The following is a 21,733-nucleotide window of genomic DNA, read 5'->3' on the forward strand; positions in this document are numbered from 1 at the left end:
AATATTGCCGCCTTCTTCCCACACCGGGAAATGTCAAACAAATGCCGTGGGGGCCCTGTAAAAGAGCCCAAAAGTCCGTTCCAAGCAGGAGCTGCCGAATATGCGACCTAGCTCTGCATAGCCGCACCCGGAAGTCTGGATGGAACTTATTAATGTCATTGTGTAGTCGTTTCAGTGATTCTTCGCCGTGGGTCCAAAGGAAAAAAATGTCATCAATGTATCTGGTGTATAACGTCGGTTGAAGGTCCTGTGCGGTGAGTAGGTCCTGTTCAAACTTGTGCATGAAGATGTTGGCGTATTGGGGTGCGAATTTGGTCCCCATGGCTGTTCCGTGCGTCTGGATGAAGAACTTGTTGTCGAAGGTGAAGACGTTATGATCCAGAATGAAGCGGATGAGTTGCAGAATTGCGTCTGGAGATTGGCAGTTGTCGGTGTTGAGTACTGAGGCTGTTGCAGCAATGCCGTCGTCATGGGGGATGCTGGTGTAGAGTGCCGAGACGTCCATTGTGACGAGGAATGTTCCTGGTTCAACTGGTCCATGGGTGCTGAGTTTCTGTAGGAAGTCCGTCGTGTCGCGACAGAAGCTGGGTGTACTTTGTACGATGGGTTTCAACATGCCCTCGATGTAGCCAGAGAGGTTCTCACACAGGGTCCCATTGCCTGAAACGATAGGGCGGCCTGGTGTGTTGGCCTTATGTATTTTCGAGAGGCAGTAGAGATCTCCAATGCGGGGAGTACGTGGGATGAGAGCACGTAGGGTGCTCTGGATCCACGGTCTTGATCAGTCTGTTAAGTTGGCGGATGTGTTCCTTGGTCGGATCTGCGGGTAACTGTCTGTAGTGTTCTTGGTTGTTCAGTTGTCGGTATACTTACCCCCGCCGGACTCATTTTTAACAGGGGGTGAATGTGGTGAACCACTATACACCTGTATTAGGGGATGTCTTGAGTGTAATTGATTGCGCATCAGCCCCATAATGTCGCCAATCATAGGTATCGAGTCAGGTGTATATGTAAAAGAAAATTGGCAGCGTATAATGATACCCTATCATCCACCCCTGCCCCATTATCCCCACCTCATTATCACCCTCCATTTATTTTAGCTCCTCAGCGCAATGGCCAAGGGCTCCATCGCTAAAGAAAAACAGGAGAGGGGACATGGGGCACCCCGTCTCATCCCCTCTGTAGAAGTTTGTGAGAGTCGATGCAGACATACCAAATTTCTTTAGTTTCCGTAGGAACTAGAGACGTTGTTGGGCTTTCCTGACTGTTGAATCAACAGAGTGGACTAGGACAGACTGTTGGTGATGGTGATCACCAGGAACTTAAAGTTATCGACCATCTCCACTTCGGAGCCATTGATGCAGACGGGAGTGTGTGTCGTGCTGCGCTTCCTGAAGTCGATGATCAGTTCCTTGGTTTTTCCAACATCGGAAGTGCATAATAAACAGCCCACATGAATTGTGAAACCCTTCCTTCATCCCCTTTGGCTAAGACTTCACCTTCCCGAGAGTCAAAGCCTCCCGCCAAGCCGTGTCACAGGATGGAGACCATGATGTGGAGATGCCGGCGTTGGACTGGGGGGAGCAAGGTAAGAAGTCTATCAACACCAGGTTAAAGTCCAACAGGTTTGTTTCGAATCACTAGCTTTTGGAGCACAGCTCCATCCTCAGGTTAACCTGGTATTGTAAGACTTCTTACAGGATGGAGAAGTTAACCTCCACCCCAACGGGACCGCCTCCGCGCAATCAGCGAGGCAAAGGCTAACATCTGCCCCGCACCCTCCTGTTGCCCGAGCCGGTCCGACCCCCGGAAAAAGGCTTCTAGGGGTCATGGTTCCAAGTTCACGAGCACTACTCCAGAGATCATAGATTATCATAGAATTTACAGTGCAGAAGGAGGCCATTCGGCCCATCGAGTCTGCACCGGCTCTTGGAAAGAGCACCCTACCCAAGATCAACACCTCCACCCTATCCCCATAACCCAGTAACCCTACCCAACACTAAGGACAATTTTGGACACTAAGAGTTAAATCGCTGGCTTTGAAAGCAGACCAAGGCAGACCAGCAGCACGGTTCAATTCCCGTAACAGCCTCCCCGAACAGGTGCCGGAATGTGGCGACTAGGGGCTTTTCACAGTAACTTCATTGAAGCCTACTTGTGACAAGAAGCGATTTTCATTTCATTTCATGACCAATCCACCGAACCTGCACATCTTTGGACTGTGGGAGGAAACCGGAGCACCGGAGGAAACCCACGCACACACGGGGAGAATGTGCAGACTCCGCACAGACAGTGACCCAAGCCGGAATCAAACCTGGGACCCTGGAGCTGTGACGCAATTGGGCTATCCACAATGCTACCGTGCTGCCCAGATGACCATGAAATACCTCCCTTCAACAAACCCTTCATCCTAATTGGGGGGTCTCTCACCTTCCCTCCTCCGCTACCATTCACCATCATCATAACTCCGGGCCCTGCCCGCTGGGCTTGGCCCAGCCCCATCCCATTGTTACCATCCCATTGAAATGAATTTTAATTTATAAATCTGGAGTCACTTTTATCTTGAAGTTTTTGCTTTCACTCGGTGGTGTCTCAAGGACATTTCAAGGCACACAGGAAAAGTCTTTTGATTTAATTCTGTGTGAGTGTACCAAAAGAAATAAACATTGCTTGTATATTCATTCAACCGGACTGAGACCTTGGGCTGGATTCTCTGCACCCCGACGCCAATGTGAGGAATCGTGCCCAGAGATGCCCTGCCCTTAAGAAGTGGGGTGAGGGGTGCCTGAAGACCCCTACTAGGTATGTTAGGGGTCTGGAGGCCGCGGTAGAGTGGCTGAGTGGGTCAAGTGACGGGACAGTATTTAAAAATTGCGCCCAATCTCTTCCTATTCGTAAGTACGGCCTCGGGGGGGGGGGGGGGGGGGGGGGGGGGGGGGGGGGGGGGGGCGTTCCCGAAGTCCTGTTTGATAGTGGGATCCCATTTAATAGCGCTGCAGACTCTGAGAAACACCCGACTATCCGCACCCAGCGGGTTTTTTCCGTTAAATCGCGGAATCTATCTGCCTCCCCCTGACATTCAATGGCATTACCATCATCAAATTCCCCCACTATCAATATCCTGGGGATCACCATTGACAAGGAACTTAAATTTAATAGCCATATAAAAACAATAACTACAAGAGCATATCAGAGATTTGCCTCCTCCCGCTTCGCTGTCTACAAGGCACAAGCCAGGAGTGTGATGGAATTCACTTTCCAGGACGACTGCAGCTCCAACACTACCCAAGAAGCTCAGCATCAACAAGGACAAAGCAGCTTGCTTGATCGGCACCCCCTTTAACTCTTGGACCATTCATTCCCTCCACCAATAATTCAACTTGGCTGGTTTGTGTACCATCCACAAGGTCTACTGCAACAACTCAGCAAGGTTTCTTCAACAGTGTCTCCTAATTTCATGACTTCTACTGCCTAGAACGACAAGTGCAGCTGTCACATGGTAACACCACCACCACCAAGTTTCCTTCTAGGTTACACATCATCCTGACTTGCAAATATATTTCTATTCCTTCATCATCACTGCATCAATATCCTGGAACCTCCTGCCTAACAGTAAAACCACATGGACTCTCTAATAGCCCTGATGAGACTCGTGGGCACACATCAATTGATCTCGCCGTGGGACTCGTGGAATACGAGCTCCCCCGCTACTGCGCGGTGGAGGCCAGCCCAGCTGGGGCTCATAAATTCACCTTATTAAAGCCAGTCCATATTGGGACCAGAGTGATCAGTCGTCCTGTTTGGGACCTTTGAGCTGTATGCCACGTTGTGGTCTTTGCTTTTGTTAATTTATTTAACATTGTTTAACTTACTTTCTCGGGCCTTCTGAGCTTTTACAGTCTGCAATAGTTCCAGAAGGTGGCTCACCATCATCTTGTTACAGGCAATTAGGGATGGCCAATAATCCCAGGCTACGTCAGCAACACCACATCCTGTGAATTAATAAACTTTGAAAGATTAAAAAGTGTTCCTTTCGTACCTCAGCTATGCCCTCTGCTTCCACAAGAAGATCTCCACTTTTAGTTCCCTAATTGGCTGCATCCTTTCTTTCACTACCCTGTTACTGTTTGTGTGTTTAGAAAATTCTTTTGGATTCCCTTTTATAAATACAATGCTACTGCCACTCTTTTTAATGTTTCCTCTTCATGTATTTTTATCTTATCCATTATCCTGATGACTTCAATTACCATTGTTTTAGCAATGTCATCTTCCTTGGTAAACCTTTGCCCTTCCTGTAATCTGCATGTAAATGCACTCCTCTATCTCCTTCCCCCCCATTTGATGGCATTTATTAGAAACCCAGTAAGATAGGAACAAATCGATTGTTCTTTAATTCTAACCAAATAGGTTCTGCCATGTCTCCTAAATTATATCATATCCTTCCAGTGCTTTAATAGTTTATTTGATCAAACCATCTATTTCTTTCATACCTTTTAGCCAGGAGTAACAATTTACCCAACCTTCCCTTCTTTGAGCACGGAATGTCATTATATTATAGTCCTGATCTCCTTCAATAATTACAAGTCGGACTTGAGATTCCACAGTCTCATTAGAAATAAACTATCAGTGCTAGAGGTTTCTTTGACAGTAACTAAGATCCACCATGCTGTTAAAAGGGTATTTCCTGTGAAATGGACAATCCCCAACTTTTTTGACAAGTTTAGACCATGCCTATGAAGTAAATACAGGAACGCCATGCAGTTTAATGTATTTTAATGGTGAGTCAGACAGCAAAGTGCATTTTTGTGCAGCTTTTCCAGGAGTAAGGGCATCACTGACAATTGCCAGATGTTCACCACTAACTCGCATGACAAGCATTGTCCAGATAGCACATAAACAACGGCAAGTGTTTTTGGCCGCCCCATTATTTCTACTGACCCAGTCAAATGTGTTTAATACCATTGTCTCTCATTTTTGTATCGCCAACAATGAATGCCTCAGCTTTGAGTCGTTTTTCTCCAGATAGTTTAATGACCTTTCCTTTCGAATTGATGCACTTCGTGACTCATCTTTTACAAAAGATTAAAATATAGTAGGCAAATTTATTTAATACCAGCACAGAAACTCAATTCATTCAGAAAATATTCTCTTTGAAAGAATGTGAGACAACAGCAATGATCCAGTTAGTGATGGGATTAAATATATATCTTTTGTTAGAATGGGATGGAATTTGTGTGATTAATTAGTCCAGTCCATAATCAAAACACATTTAAAGTTGAATTTTGTAATTAGCTACCTGCTCTCATATTAAATGGGAGTTGTGAATCATGGGAGGTGATAATGTTACGCAACTGAATGAAAGACTGTGTGTATACTGACAATGTGTTTTTAAAAAAGTTGAGAAGGTGCTCCAATTTATTTTTTCATTTAAGCAACAATGCCTCTTTTCTTGTGGTTTGCTCCTATGCACACTTCTGTGGTCTAATTAATTTTGAACTTAATTTCAGTAATGTTGATTTACTTTTAACTGTGCAATGATTGGTATTGTGGGGCAATGCAGAGCTGGTTACCACAGTGACAGGACGCACACCCCAGATGATGAAAGGAACTGTAATGGGAATTAATTTTTCACATGCATTAAACATGTTAGCTGGTGTTATTTAGGGCACTGATGTCAAAAAACTCTGCAATAAATCTGAAGTATGAATTGCGATGGTGACAGCAAGTGCTCAGACAACTTTTTAAAAATTAATTCTTTAGATTTGATTGTCGCTGGCTAGGCCAGCATTTAGAACATAGAACATACAGTGCAGAAGGAGGCCATTTGGCCCATCGAGTCTGCACCGACCCACTTAAGCCCTCACTTCCACCATATCCCCGTAACCCAAAAATCCCTCCTAACCTTTTTTGGACACTAAAGGCAATTTAGCATGGCCAAACCACCTAACCTGCACGTCTTTGGACTGTGGGAGGAAACCGGAGAACCCGGAGGAAACCCACACAGATACGGGGAGAATGTGCAGACACCGCACAGACAGTGACTCAGCAGGGAATCAACCCTGGGACCCTGGCGCTGTGAAGCCACAATGCTATTCACTGTGCCCTCGAATTGCGTGGCTTGCTAGGCCAATTTCAGTGGGGGGGCAATAAGAAACATCGATGTGTGGTTCTGGAGTCAAATGTAGGCCACATCGGGTTAGGACGACAGATTTCCTTCCCTGAAGGATATTAGTGAACCAGATGGGTTTTTACAACAATTAGACTTTTAATCCCAGATTTTTATTGAATTTGAATTTCACCATCTGTCATGTTGGGATTAGAACCTGGGACCCCAGAGCATTACCCCAAGTGCCTGGATTACTAATCCAATGACAATACCACTATGCCACCATCTCCCCTATTGTTGAAATAATATACTAGTTGTTAATTTGATGTTTTAAGTGCTATAATACCAAACACTCCACTTAACTGACAACAGCAAATGTGATTATGTACCTTTCTTTCTCATCTTAAATTAGTAGTATGTCATACAACTAGCACATTTCTTTTCAGATTTGGAACAAGCATGCTTCATATTATTTAGCACTTTATAAACCATGCATTTTAAAAAATTAAAATTACGAGCCCATTTTCCCTGACTTTGCTGATAGGCAGTCAGGGATTGGGAGCACTGATTCCCTTAAAATGGAAAGTTAGGGCAAAAAAATCCAGATTTACCTGGATGAAAAAAGTTTGAAATTACGGTAAGGAAGAAAAAAAGTGTGCTTATGACAGATGTCAGGTAGAAAACACTGTTGAGAACCAAGAGGACTACAGAAGGTTCAGAGGGAAGGTGAAGAAGCACATTAGAGAAATGAAGAGGGATTTTGAGAAAAGACTGACAGCCAACATAAAGGGGAATCCTAAAGTAGTAAAAGGGTGGTAAAAGGAGTAGGGCCGATTAGGGATTGACACATGGAGGCAGAGAGCATGGCTGAGGTATTAAATAAATACACCCTTCTTTACCAAGGAGGTAAGTGCTACCCAGGATATGGTGACAGTTGAGGAAATTCTGTTCATAGAGTTATAGTCATAGATGTTTACAGCATGGAAACAGGCCCTTAGGCCCAGCTTGTCCATGCCGCCCAGTTTCTATCACTAAACTAGTCCCACTTGCACGCATTTGGCCCATATCCCTCTACACCCACCCTGCCCATGCAACTGTCTAACTGATTTTTAAAGGAAAAAATTGTATCCGCCTCTACTACTGACTCTGGCAGCCCGTTTGAGATGCTCACCACCCTCTGTGGGAAACAAATTCCCCTCTGGTCTCTTTTGTATCTCTCCCCCCTCACCTTAAACTTATGCCCTCTAGTTCTAGACTCCTCTACCTTTGGGAAAAGATGTTGACTATCTACCTTATCTATGCTCCTCATTATTTTATAGACCTCTAAGATCACCCCTAAGCCTTCTACGTTCCAGGGAAAAATGTCCCAGCCTGTCCAGCCTCTCCTTATAACTCAGACCATCAAGTCCTGGTAGCGTCCTTGTAAATCTCTTCTGCACTCTTTCTAGTTTAACAATATCCTTCCTATAATAGGGTGACCAGAACTGAATACAGTATTCCATGTGTGGTCTTACCAATGTCTTGTACAACTTCAACAAGACGTCCCAACTCCTGTACTCAATATTCTGACCAATAAAACCTAGCATGCTGAATGCCTTCTTCACCACCCTGTCCACCTGCGACTCTACCTTCAAGGACCTATGAACATGTATCCCTAGCTCTCTTTGTTCTGTAATTCTCCCCAACACCCTACCGTTAACGGAGTAGATCCTGCCCTGATTTGATCTACCAAAATGCATCACCTCATATTTATTCAAATTCAACTCCATCTGCCATTCATCGGCCCACTGGCCCAATTGGTCAAGATCCAGTTGCAATCTTATATAACCTTCTTCACTATCCACTATGCCACCAATCTTGGTGTCATCTGCAAACTTACTAACCATGCCTCCTACATTCTCATCCAAATCATTAATATATATATAACAAATAAGTGGACCCAGCGCCAATCCCTGAGGCACACTGCTGGTCACAGGCCTCCAGTTTGAAAAACAACTCTTCACAACCACCCTTTGGCTTCGGTCGCCAAGCCAATTTTGTATCCAATTGGCTACCTCTCCCTGGATTCCGTGAGATTTAACCTTTTGCAACAACCTACCATGCGGTACCTTGTCAACGGCCTTGCTAAAGTCCATGTAGGCAACGTCGACTGCACTGCCCTCATCTATGCTCTTGGTTACCCCTTCAAAAAACTCAATCAAATTCGTGAGACATGACTTTCCCCTTACAGAGCTATGCTGACTTTCTCTAATTAGCCCGTGCCTGTTCCTGGAAGGATTCAAAATTGATAAAGAGGTGTTGAATAGACTTTCGGTACTGAAAGTTAACAAGGCACCGGGACCGGATGAGATGCATCAAGGAAGTGAGAATGGAAATTGCGAGTGCACTGGCCATAATCTTCCTGTTTTCTCTAGATTCAGTGGAGGTGCTAGAGGACTGAAGTATTGCAAATGTTACACCCTTGTTCAGAAAAGGTTGTATGGATAACCTCAGCAATTACAGGCCAGTGAGTTTAGCATCAGTGTTGGCAAGTTTCTAGAAACAATTATTCAGGATCGAATTAGTAAACACATGGAAAAATGTGGGTTGATTAGGAAGAGCCAGCATGGATTTCTAAAGGGGAAATCATGTTCAACTAACTTGCTGAAGTTATTTGATGAGGTAACAGAAAAGGCCGATGAGGGTAACGCTGTTGATGTAGTGTACTTGGACTTTCAGAAGGCATTCAATACAATGCCACCCAACAGACTTGTGAGGAAAGTTATAGTTCATGGAATAAAAAGAATAGTAGCAATGTGGATACAAAATTGGCTGAATAATAGGAAGCAGAGAGTAATGGCCAATGGATATTTTGGGGGCTGGAGGAAGGTTTGTAGTGGAGTGCCTATGGGGTCAGTATTGGGACCCTTGCTCTTCCTGTAATATATTACTGATCTAGATCTTGGAGTGCAGGGGACAGTTTCAACGTTTGCAGATGATACAAAACATGGAAGTATTGTAAACTATGAAGAGGACAGTGTAGAACTTCAATAGCACATAGACAAATTGGTGGAGTGGGCAGATAGGTGGCAGATGAAGTTCAAGTGTCAGATGATGCATTCTGGTAGGAAGAACATGGAGAAACAATATAAAATAAGGGGTAAAATATTAAAAGGGGTGTAGGAGCAGAGGGACAAATGAGTATATGTGCACAGATCTAAGTGGTGTAGCAAGCAGGAGCTGCTGCGAACTTCATGGTGCTCGTCCCAGCGAGGCCGGCAAAGTTATTCAACGTTAATTGGTCCACTTAACGAGGCCGCACGAGCTTTTCGCCACAAATGACGGCTCGTCAGCTGATTTGCCGTACCACGCTCACCAGCCCCCCGCTAACATGGTCGAGCAGCACTTAAGCAGCACCTCGTCAGCCAAACCCTTGCAGCTCACAATAATGGCGCCGAGGAGACCGGCCCCAAGATTCAGGGATGCAGACCTGGGGAGGTTGCTAGACGCTGTGGAGGCCAGGATGGATGTCCTGTTCCCCCGAGGTTCCAGAAGAGTCAGCCATCGGGCAGCTAGTGCTGCATGGGATGAGTTGGCAATGGCTGTGAGCGCCGGGAGTGTGACCAAGAGTACTGGCCTCCAGTGCAGGAAAAGGTTCAATGACCTACACAGGGCAGCACGAGTGAGTGGACGCTAATGCCCCCCCCCCCCCACCCACCCCCCGTGACCGCTCTGCCCCCATGTGAGCATCCGCCCCCCCCAACTCTCCATGCAACCCCCAACACTCGCTCCGCGCCCCTCCCCCTTCAACCCTCAACCCTTACATCTCCCTCCCCACCCCCCACCCCACCCCCACCACACCACTGTGAACCACGCGTGTGGCTAACGATGCCCTCTCTGTGTATCCTCAGGAAAAGTTCTCCTATGATTGCCGGGAGAGGGACCAGACTGATGGTGGTCTGTCAGATATCAGAATCCTCACCACCTTCAAGGAGCGTGCCCTGGAGGTGACCGATGTGGCCAAGGACAAGGCGGTCACCAACGCAAAGACTGGTGGACGCCGCTGATGTGAGGAACCACCGGGCTCCACTTGGAGGACCTGTCAAACGTGAGTTATTGCCTTACTGACTGACCCATTCCTCCCACTGACCACATGTCCATTCTCCTGTAGGTCCTCCAGCCGATGGTGCCGGCCCATCCCGGGTGGCACCCTCCCCAATCTCCCATGGGACCAGCTCGGAGGAGTGCTCTGAGGATGCTACCGTAACAGTTACATCACAGCTGTCATCCCGACCCTCCACCAGCGCAGATAAACGCACTTCGGTGGGACATGTTAGTGGACAGGCTTCTGGGGCATAATTTGGTAAGCACCACACTGCTGCTGATGTACATCAGGTGGAGGCAGGAACCCCCAGGCAAGACAGCAGTCAGAGGACTGCTTGGTCCCAGGACCTAGCTGGGTCCCAACCTGATGCTGAGCCTGTGGAGGAGGCCAACCCAGAGATGATGGAGACATTAGGTTGCAGCCGGGACATTCAGAGGAAAATGTCAGCATCACTCCAACAGATCGATAGCCGCTTGGAGGAGTCCCAGAGCCTACGGGCACTGGAGCTCTCGCCGGCAATGCGTGGCACCGAGGCGAACACTGCTAGGATGGCGACTGCAGTGGAGAGCCTGGTGCACTACGTCAGCACCATTAGTGAAGGTGTCCAAGGCATCATGCAGTTGGTGACGACCATGGCTGGGAATCTCAACAGAATGTCCGCCTCGCTGGGGGATGTCACCAGTACCAGGCTGACCTTGATGAGGTTCTGCGGGACATGTCCCGCTCTCAGATGGGAATGGCTGAGGCATTGCAGAACATGTCCCAGTCACTGAGGAGCATCGCCGATGGCATCGACATGATTGTGCAGACCGTGGAACTGCCAGGGATGGCAGAGCCGGATGATGCAGGGGCAGCAGGGGTTTGAACCAGCTGTCCCTATGTCCCAAGTTGAACCCCAGGGCCCTATGGGCACCAACCCGGACCCATCCCATGGAATGGGAATGTGGTCATCAGCTCCCCCGAATTCCATCCCTCTGATTCGTCTTTTATCCAGCACACGGGACAGGGTGGCACGGCTGTGCATGTGCCACCGACGAGTGAGCCGTGTCTCTCTGGCCCCAGAGCCCTCAGAGGATGCCCACCAGGGGCATCAAAGGCCACGGGGTGAGATAGGTAGCTGGTTGCCTCCACCTCAAATGTGCATCCTGGGGAGACACCTAAACGTTGCAGTAGAGCTGGGAAGGCAAAGCACATCGAGGATCACAGAAGGCACCGGGAGAGGGGGAGGCACCTTCGGGAGAGTACGGAATTATAAAACACAAAAAACACCCTTGTGCACAATCAGCGTGACACCACTGTCACTTTCTTCCACAATGCGGGCTGGCCTCCAAACCCTTGGCCCATTACTCCAGGCATCCTCTCGCTCCGCGGGCACACCACGTGCAAGTGATCTGTGTGAGCAGACAAGTAGGGATCAGACTATGGCATGGATTGAGGAATGCCAGTGCTCAGGTCTCTGCGGGTTTTCATCACTCCCCTGCTCTCAACATTGGCACACTGACAGTGCTGACACAGTCCCAGGACCCTGGAGTGGGTGGGAAATGGGAGTGGGGGGTGACGGACCAGGCAACTTCCTAAGTGAATTGGGCGAGTATGAGGGCCTCCCTGGCCATCCAGGTGGCCACATATTCCTCATCAGCAACCTCCAGCTCGTCGCCCCACTGTTGTGCAAGTTTGTGGGGGGTACAACAGACCGTCCAAAGTAGTCGACCCTCCAGGCGGTGTACTGGTGCACCACTGGAGCAGTCGAGGCATCGGAACTGCATCTTGAGGAGTCCAATGCACCGCTCAATCACAGCCCGGGTGGCCACATGGGCCTCGTTGTACTGGGTCTCCGATTCGATCTTCGGCCTCCGTGCTGGTGTCGTTAGCCAGGTCCTCAGCGGGTACCCCTTATCCCCAAAGAGCCAGCTGCCCATTCTGGGGTGCTCATTGCAGAGGTTGGGGATGGCGGACTGCCCCAGGATGTAGCTGTCTTGGACACTCCCCAGGATGTGTGCACACATGTGCATTATCTTCATCTGATGGTCGCATATGAGCCACACCGAGGCACTGGGTGTAGAAGCTGACCTCCGCTCCAGCAGAACTCGCCCACGAGCAATCAGCGAGGCAAAGACTAAAACATCTGCCCCCACTCCTGCCTGTAACTCCGGCAGCTCTGACACCCCTAATCTGACCTCCAGGGGACCCAGCTCCAGCTTCTTGCCATGATCGCCGACATGGTGCTGCAGAAAGAGCCCCAAATGTTTGCTAGCTTAGGACATGCCCAGAACACATGTACATGATTCACTGAGCCCCACCCACACCGCTTGCACTTATCTTCTACCGCTCAACCACCCGACTCATCCTTGCCCTTGATATATGTGCCCAATGCAGGTGAAGGCTTTAACACTGGAGTTGTGCCTCCCAGAGTTGATCAAACAGGGTACGTGAAAGGGCAGCGGCTGTCAGCAAATGTGCGCCGGTTGCTTAACGTGGCTCTTACCCCTGCGATTGGGGTAAGGCGTTTGATCGTGTGGAGTGAGGATACCTCTTTACGGTATTGGAGAAATTTGGGCTGGGTCCAGGATTTGTGTCCTGGGTGCGGCTGCTATATGCAGCGCTATTTGCGAGTGTTTATACCAATAAGTTGGCCTCTGAGACCTTTTGGTTAAAGCGGAGCACGAGGCAAGGATGTCTGCTGTCTCCTTTGTTGCTTGTAATAGCAATTAAGCCATTGACTATGGCATTGAGGGCCTCGAAGGAATGGAAGGGATAGTTCGGGGGGCGGTGGAGCAAAGGTATCGTTATATGCTGCCGATTTGCTGTTACATGTCAGGGATCTGGAGACATCTACTGGGAAAATCATGGAGATTTTGTGATGACTTGTGGCTTTCTCTGGCTATAAGCAGAACATAGGTGAATATATGTATTAGGGCAGCGGGAGGGGTTGCTGTTTCGATTGGTAGGGACCAGCTTCGGTACTTAGGGGTACAGGTGGCAGGAGATTGGGAATGGATATGGAAGCTGAATTTTACAGCCTTGGTGGAGAGTCAAGGCAGACCTGCAGAGGTGGGACAGTCTCCCGCTATCGCTGGTGGGCCGAGTTCAGTCGGGTAAAATGAATATATTGTCTAGATTTCTATTCCTGTTCCAGTGCCTCTCTGTATTTCTGCCCAAATCGTATTTTCATGAGGTGGACCGGCTTATACTGGATTTATCTGGGTGGGCAACATCCCAAGCATTTGAAGGGGGTTGCTTCAGTGGGAGAGATGGACAGGGGGCCACGCACTGCCAAATTTGTTATCTTACTATGAGGTGTCTAACGCAGAGAAGGTGCTGGAGTGCTCCGGGGACCCAAAGGCCCTCTGGGTGCAGACGGAATCGGAGTCAGATAGGGAATCAATCTTGGGAACATTGGTAATGGTGCCACTTACGGTGTAGACGACAAATATTTCACAAATCGAGTGATGGTGGCTACGCTAAAGATTTGAAGGTAGATTCATCAACATTCGAATTGGGGACAAAGCAGGATGCCACATTTCATGCTTGGAAGGAGAGAGGGCGGGAGAAGGTTGGGGATCTATTTTTGGTGGGGCAGTTTGCTAGCTTGAAGGAATTAAAGGAGAAATCTGGGCTTTCAGACGTGGACGGATTTAGCTACCTTCAGGTGCAGAGCTGGGTTAAGAAGTTTTTCAGGCCTTCCCAATGATCCAGCCATCTATTTTATTGTAGCGGAGTTTATCCTGCACTGGATCGGTGGCGGGTAGTACATCCAGGGTGTACCAACAAGTAGCAGTGGAGGAGTTGGGTTCGGTTGAGGGGGTAAAGGTGAAATGAATGAAGGAATTGGGGCTGACACTAGAGGAAGGGGTGTGATATGAGGAGGAAGGTGAATGCGACACCGTCTTGCACAAGGCTGAGCCTCCTTAAGTTAAAGATAATTTTCCGGGACTTCCGGTGACGGCGGGCGGGAGGCAGCCACGCGTTGGAGGGCTCCTGTTCGGAACGGCATTGTCGGGGGTTAACGCCCAGTCCTAGGGCCAGCGAAGGCAGTAAAAGTCGGGAGACAGCACAGTGGAGGGGAATGTCGAAGACCAGCAAAAAACGGCCGTGAAAAAAGTGGCTGAAAGTCCGTCGGGGAATGGAAAGGTCACCGCGGGGTCACCAAGGAAAATGGAGGCTGGAGCACCAGTGGAGGCCACATTGCTTACGGCTGAAGAAATAACTACGGTGATGGCTGCGGAATTCGAAAGGCAGTTTGCAAAATGCATGGAGACGGTGAGGAAGGAGATAAGGGAGGTTTTGAGTGCGCTGGTGGAGGGGACGATTTCCCCGGTGATGACGGCGGTGGCGAGCGCAGTGGCGGAGGTGCGAGAGCAAGGGGAGGCGCTGAAGGAAGTGGAGGAGACGTTATTGCAGCACGGTGATCAACTTGCCTCGATGGGGAAGGAGATGCGTAAGGTGATGGACATTAACAAGGATCTGCGAGGAAAAATGGAAGACCTGGAAAATAGATCCAGGTGACAGAATTTGAGGATTGTGGGGCTTCCCGAAGGAGTTGAAGGACCGAAGCCGACTGAGTATTTTGCCGCGATGCTGGCAAAACTATTGGGGGAGGGGGAGGATCCCTCCCGATATGAACTGGATCGGGCTCATCGGTCGTGGAGGCCTGTACCAAAGGCGAGTGAGCCGCCAAGGACAGTGACTCTGTGCTTCCATAGGTACAGTGTGAAGGAGAAGGTCCTGAGCTGGGCCAAGCAGAAGCGGGTGGTGCAGTGGGCTGGAGCAGGTATACGTGTATACCAGGACTTTACGGTGGAGCTGGCGAGGAGGCGGGCTGCCTTCAACCGGGTGAAGAGGGCACTGTACATTAGCAAGGTGCAGTGCGGCATTGTATATCCAGCGAAGCTGAGGGTGACTTATAAGCTCAGGGACTTTTATTTTGGAACGGCGGAAGCAGCGGAGGAGTTTGCGAAGGCAGAAGGACTGTGGCAGAACTGACAAATTGAGAAATGGCCATGTGCCGATGAAACCTCATGACTGTATTTTCTTCTTTTTTGTTTCACTGCGTGCGGGTGTAGGGGCTAAAGGAGCCAATGTTGTATATATTTGGACAAGGGAAGGGATGGGACTTTCACTCGAAATGAGGGCTCTTTGGGGTGTAGGTGGACATGCGGTGTGTGTGTGCCAAAAGGGGATCTCTGGGCTTTCCTAGGGCCGGGCAAGGGGGAAAGAGACCCGGGCGGGGGCCTCCACGCTGGCTGGCTTAAGCCGGCCAGTGAACGGGAGTGAGGTGGGGGAGGGGCTGCGGCCATCGGAGCCTGGCAGAACAGGGTCCGAGTGGTCTAGCCGGGGTGGAAAGTTGGGGGAAGGAACCGAGGTTGGGAGGAGGAGTTTTACAAGAGGCAGTGGACGGGAGGAGCTGGAGTGCGTATATTGACAGGTGGGCCGTTTTTTGGGGTGGTGGGAGGATGGGATCATTGGTATTGTTAAGGGGATTGATTTTGTATTTGTTACCATTTACTGTTTGTGGGTGGGGTGTAAATATTTGAAGGAAAATGTGAAAATGTAGAATAAAAAAATATTTTTTTTTAAAAAAAGATAATTTTCTGAGCGCACCTCACTAGAACGAGGATGAACTGCTTTTCTGAAGGGATGGAAGATAGGTGCAAGCATTTTTCAAGGGGACCCGCACATCACAAGCACATGTTCTGGTTGTGCTGGTGGAGTTTTGAGGGTCCTTTTTTGACACCATGTCAGCGATCCTGAATGTAGGGGTGCAACCCTGTCCACTGGTGGCGATTTTGGGTTCTCTGATGTGGCAGATCTGCAGACAGGAGCAGGGGGCAGATGTCCTGGCCTTTGCTTCGTTGGTGGCACGGAGACATATCGTGTTGGGCTTGTAAGACAGTGGCACCGCCAAAGGCTTCAGCTGGGCAATTTGATGGAGTTTGTGCACCTCGGGAAGGTCAAATACACGTTGAGGGGGTCATTTGAGGGGTTCTATCGAAGATGGGGACCGTTTAGAGTGTACTTTAAAGAATTGGTCACTGCTGGAGTGTAAGGGGGGGTTTGTTTATAGGCAGTGTAGTCCATTTTGGGAAGGGGGCAGGAGTAGGGGTGAGAGTCTTTGTAAAAAGTGTTTGTTCATGGAATTTTGTTAAAAATGTTTTACAACACCAGGTTAAAGTCCAACAGGTTTGTTCGGAATCACTAGCTTTCGGAGCGCAGCTCCTTCTTCAGGTGAGTGGCCATTCACACATACTTGGCCTCCAGCTTTACCCAACACCTTCTCCACATCCGCTGCTCAATAGTAATAAAGCAGGTCCAGCCGCCCCAACCCTCCTGACTGCCAGTCCCTCTGTAGGACGACTCTTCGGATCCTCGTCACCTTCCCAGCCCATATAAATAACAAAATCATGCTTTCCACCCCTACAAAGAACACCTTTGGTAGAAACACAGACACACATTGAAACAGAAACAAGAAACATGGCACGGTATTCATCTTCACCGATTGCACTCACCCAGCTAACGACAGTGGGAGACAATTCCATCTCTGTAGCTCTGCCTTCACCCTGCTCACCAAGCTTATAAATTTAGATTCCAAAGCTGCGCCCAATCCCTTGCCACCTGTATCCCGAAATATGAGTTAATCGGCCTGAACGGCAACACTCCCAAATTAGTTCCCCTCCCCGACGGGGTGACCAGAAAACATTCACTTTTGTCCCAATTCAGTTTATAGATGGAAAAAGCTCCGAACCGGTTTAGTATCCCCATTATGTCCCCCATCATCGGGACTGGATCCGTGACGTACAGCAACAGGTCATCGGCATACAGAGACCCCCCATGCTCCTCGCCAGCCGCCGCCGTGAAACACTCCAGTGTCTACGCTGGCGTCAACACTTAGCCGGGATTTCAGAGAATCCCGGCGATGGTGTTTTTTTTTGTAAAATATTTTATTGAGGCAGTTCTATATTCACACAACAAACAGAATCACAAATCAAAGCAAACCAACAGGGCTGCAATTAACGAACTCAACAAAATACCCCCCCACCTCCCTTGCCTCCTCATTTTAAACCTTCTCCCCCCTGCTGGCATCTTAACTTTTCTCGAAAGAGTCGACAAACGGTTGCCACCTCTGGGCAAACCCCTCCACAGAACCCCTCAAGGCAAACTTTATTTTTTCTAACCTGAGAAACTCTGTCAGGTCACTCACCCATACACCCGGTTTCGGGGGGCCCCGATTCCCTCCATTCCAACAATATCCGTCTCTGGGTTACCAGGGAGGCAAAGGCCAAGACATTGGTCTCTCTCGTCCACTGAGCTCCCGGGTCTTCTGACACTCCGAAGATCGCCACCTCTGGACCCGGGACCATCTTCACCTTCAAGACTTCAGACATAACGTCGGCAAACCCCTGCCAGAATCCCCCAAGCTTCGGACACGATTCGCGGGCCCACCCGTACACCGCCCACACCTATCCTCCACCCCTTCAAAAAACCTGCTCTTCCTGGCTACAGTCATATGTGAAATGAAATGAAATGAAAATCGCTTATTGTCACAAGTAGGCTTCAATGAAGTTACTGTGAAAAGCCCCTAGTCACCACATTCCGGCGCCTGTTCGGGGAGGCTGGTACGGGAATTGAACCGTGCTGCTGGCCTGCCTTGGTCTGCTTTCAAAGCCAGCGATTTAGCTCTGTGTGCTAAACCAGCCCCTATGTGCACTGTGGACCACCTTAAACTGGATAAGGCTGACTTAATGCACGATGAGGATGCATTCACACTCCTCAGGGCCTCCTCCCACAACCCAGCCTCCAACTCCCTCCCCAACTCTTCCTCCCATTTGCGCTTCGCTACTCCTATCGGGACTTCCTCCCGATTCATCAGCTCCTTCTAAATTACCGACACCTTCCCCTCCCCTTCCCCTGTTCTTGACACCACAGTGTCCTGCAGCCCCAGGGGTGGCAGTTACAGAAAGATCGATACTTGCCTCCGAACAAAGTTCCTCACACGCAAATACCGAAACTCATTCCCGATAGACAGTTCAAATTACTCCTCCAACTCCGCCAAGCTCGGAAAGCCGCCTTCAATGAACAAATCCCCAAACCGCTCAATCCGTGCCCGATGCCACCCCCGAAACATCCCCATCCAGCCTCCCGGAACAAACCGGTGATCCCCACAAATTGGTGGTCAAACCGAGGCCCCCTCCAACCCCAGATGCTGCTGCCACTGTCCCCACACCCTAAGGGCCGCCACCATCATCACCGGGCTTGCGGAGTACCTAGCCGGCAAAAAAGATAGAGGCACCGTCAACAATGCCCCCAAACTCGTATCCCTGCAAGAGACTGCCTCCATCCGTTCCCACACCGACCCCTCCCCATATACCCATTTACAAACCATAGCTCTGTCCCACCTCCTAAAATCCCCCTTCATCTGTTCCACCAACTAGCCAAATTCAGCTTGCACAGCTGCTCCACCCCCGCACCCAAACTCATGGTGTTAGTATGCACACTGACAGACGGAGCTTCGTACAACATCTGCACCCACAGCACAAACAACCCAGGAGCCAGCCCAAACCTCTCCAGAACTGCGAAAAGATAGTTCCACTCAACCCTATCAAACACTGGTTTCTGCGTCCAGTGACATAATTATCTCTGATTCTGGCCTCACGTTGGATGACAGTTTTCTGCTCCTCAGAAAGCCTGTCTGATCCGCCCCCACTACCTCCGGGTGACAGGGCTCCAACTTCAATGATAAGACCTTAGCCAAAAGCTTTGCATCTACAATGAGCAGCGAGGGCAGCACAGTAACATTGTGGATAGCACAATTGCTTCACAGCTCCAGGGTCCCAGGTTCGATTCCCGGCTTGGATCACTGTCTGTGCGGAGTCTGCACGTTCTCCCCGTGTCTGCGTGGGTTTCCTCCGGGTGCTCTGGTTTCCTCACACAGTCCAAAGATGTGCAGGTTAGGTGGATTGGCCATGATACATTTCCCTTAGTGTTGGGGGGGGCTACAGGGTTATGGGGATAGGGTGGAGGTGTGGAACTTGGGTCGGGTGCTCTTTCCAAGAGCCGGTGCAGACTAGATGGGCCGAATGGCCTCCTTCTGCACTGTAAATTCTATGAAACTATGAAATCTATGAAACCGGGTAGTACGACCTGCATTCTGTGGAGTCCGTATCCTTCTTCAGGAGGAGGAAGATGGACGCCTGCTCCAACGTCTCTGGGACTGAACCCCGTGCCGGTTAAACATCCCCGACACCAATGGAGTCAACTGATCCACGAACTACTTATAAAATTCTACCAGGAACCCATCTTGTCCTGTGCCTTCCCCTAACAGCTAATGTGGTACCGCTTTTTAAGAAAGGTAGCAGGGATAATCCTGGAAACTATAGGCCGGTGAGTGTCACGTCCGTAATCGGTAAATTATTGGAGGATTCTCAGGGACAGGATTTATACCAATTTGGAAACAAATGGACTCATAAGCAATAGACAGCATGGTTTTGTGAAGGGGAGGTCGTGCCTCACTAACTTGATCAAGTTTTTTTGAGGAGGTGACAAAGATCATTGATGAGGGTGGTGGATGTTGTTTACATGGACTTCAGTAAAGCCTTTGACAAGGTGCCTCATGGCAGACTGGTACAAAAAGTGAAGACACATGGGATCAGAGGTGAGGTGGTAAGATGGATACAGAACTGGCTCGGTCACAGAAGGCAAAGGGTAGCAGCAGAAGGGTGTTTTTCTGAATGGAAGGTTGTGACTAGTATTCCACAGGGATCTGTGCTGGGGAGTTTACAGTACAGTTGTTTGCACTGTACATAAACGATTTGGAGGAAAATGTAGCCGGTCTGATTAGTAAGTTCGCGGATGACACCAAGATTGATGGAGTGGCAGATAGTGTTGAGGATTGTCAGAGGATACCACAGAACATAAATAGGTTGGAGACTTGGGCAGAGAAATGGCAAATGGAATTTAATCCGGACAAATGTGAGATAATGCATTTTGGTAGGTCTAACGTAGAGGGGAAATATACTCGGGACTAGATTCAACGACTGGAGGGGTCGCGATCCTGATCAATAAGCGGGTGGTGTTTGAGGCGGGTAGAATAGTCTCGGATGTGGGATGTCGGTACATTATGGTCAGTGGGAAGCTAGAGGGGGTGCAGCTGGTATTAGTAAATGTGTATGCGCCAAATTGGGCTGATGTGGAGTTTATAAAGAGAATGCTGGAGAAGATACCGGACCTGGACTCGCAGGTTGGTCATGGGAGGGGACATGAGTTATGGACCCTGGCTTGGACCAGTCAAGCTCGAAAACAGGCAGGGTGCCAGCAATGGCAAAGGAACTAAGAGGGTTCATGGAGCTGATGGGGCGGGTGGATCCATGGAGATTTGGGCAGCCGAGGTGAAGGAGTTCTCCTTCTACTCACACGTGCATAAAGTGTATTCCCGGATTGATTTCTTTATTTTGAGCAGGGCCTTGCTGGCTGGGGTGGTGGACACGGGGTACTCGGCGATTACAATCTCAGACCACGCTCCGCACTGAGTTGACTTGCAGGTTAGTAAAGACAGTAACCAGCGCCCGCACTGGAGGTTGGATGTGGGACTTTTGACAGATAAAGGGGTGTGCAAGCGGTTGAGGAAATGTATTCAGAGCTATCTGCAGGTCAATGACATGGAGGAAATTTCAGCAGGGTGGTGTGGGAAGCACTGAAGGCAGTGGTCAGGGGAGCTAATCTCGATCCGGGCCCATAGGGAGAAGGTGGACAGGGCAGAGACGGACCGACTGGTAAAGGTATTACTACAGATTGATAGGAAGTATGCGGAGACCCCAGAGGCAGGGCTTTTAAGGGAACGGCGGAGGTTACAGGCGGAGTTTAGCTTGCTGACCACAGGGAGGGCGGTGGAGCAGCTGAGAAAGGCGAGGGGGGCGATCTATGAACATGGAGAGAAGGCCAGCAGAATGCTTGCACAGCAGCTTTGGAAGAGGGAGGCAGCTGGGGAGATAGGCAAAGTAAAGGACAGAGATGGGAACCTGGGGCAGGTTTCTCCGACCCCCCGCCGGGTCGGAGAATCGCCGGGGGCTGGCGTGAATCCCGCCCCCGCCGGTTGCCGAATTCTCCGGCACCGTATATTCGGCGGGGGCGGGAATCGCGCCGCGCCGGTTGGCGCCCCCCCCCCCGCCGATTCTCCGGCCCGCGATGGGCCAAAGTCCCGCCGCTGTCAACCCACGCCAGCCGGCGTGGATTGAACCACCTTTGGGACGGCGGGACACAGTGGCACGGGCGGGCTCCGGGGTCCTGGGGGGGGCGCGGGCCAATCTGGCCCCGAGGGGTGCCCCCACGGTGGCCTGGCCCACGATCGGGGCCCACCGATCCGCGGACGGACATTTGCCGTGGGGGCACTCTTTTCCTTCCGCCTTCGCCATGGTCCCCACCATGGCAGAGGCGGAAGAGACCCCCTCCACTGCGCATGCGCGTGGATGCCGTGAGCGGCTGCTGACGCTCCCGCGCATGTGCCGCCTGGCAAAGTCAGTTTTGCGCCAGCTGGCGGGGCACCAAAGGCC

At 49.9% G+C, this 21,733-nt stretch overlaps 1 protein-coding gene across 1 annotated transcript in view; it reads right to left on the minus strand.

The window, feature by feature from the left end:
• The window catches only part of trim66 (tripartite motif containing 66), a 509,536-nt gene that overhangs the window by 458,347 nt on the left and 29,456 nt on the right, over positions 1-21,733 (minus strand). Inside the window, exon 2 of the mRNA XM_072466467.1 lies at positions 3,873-3,992. Coding sequence (XP_072322568.1) covers positions 3,873-3,933 — 61 coding nt within the window. The 5' untranslated portion in view covers positions 3,934-3,992. The remainder of the gene's footprint in view (positions 1-3,872; positions 3,993-21,733) is intronic.

This window comes from Scyliorhinus torazame, chromosome 10 (genome assembly GCF_047496885.1).
Source record: "Scyliorhinus torazame isolate Kashiwa2021f chromosome 10, sScyTor2.1, whole genome shotgun sequence".
NCBI lineage: Eukaryota > Metazoa > Chordata > Chondrichthyes > Carcharhiniformes > Scyliorhinidae > Scyliorhinus > Scyliorhinus torazame.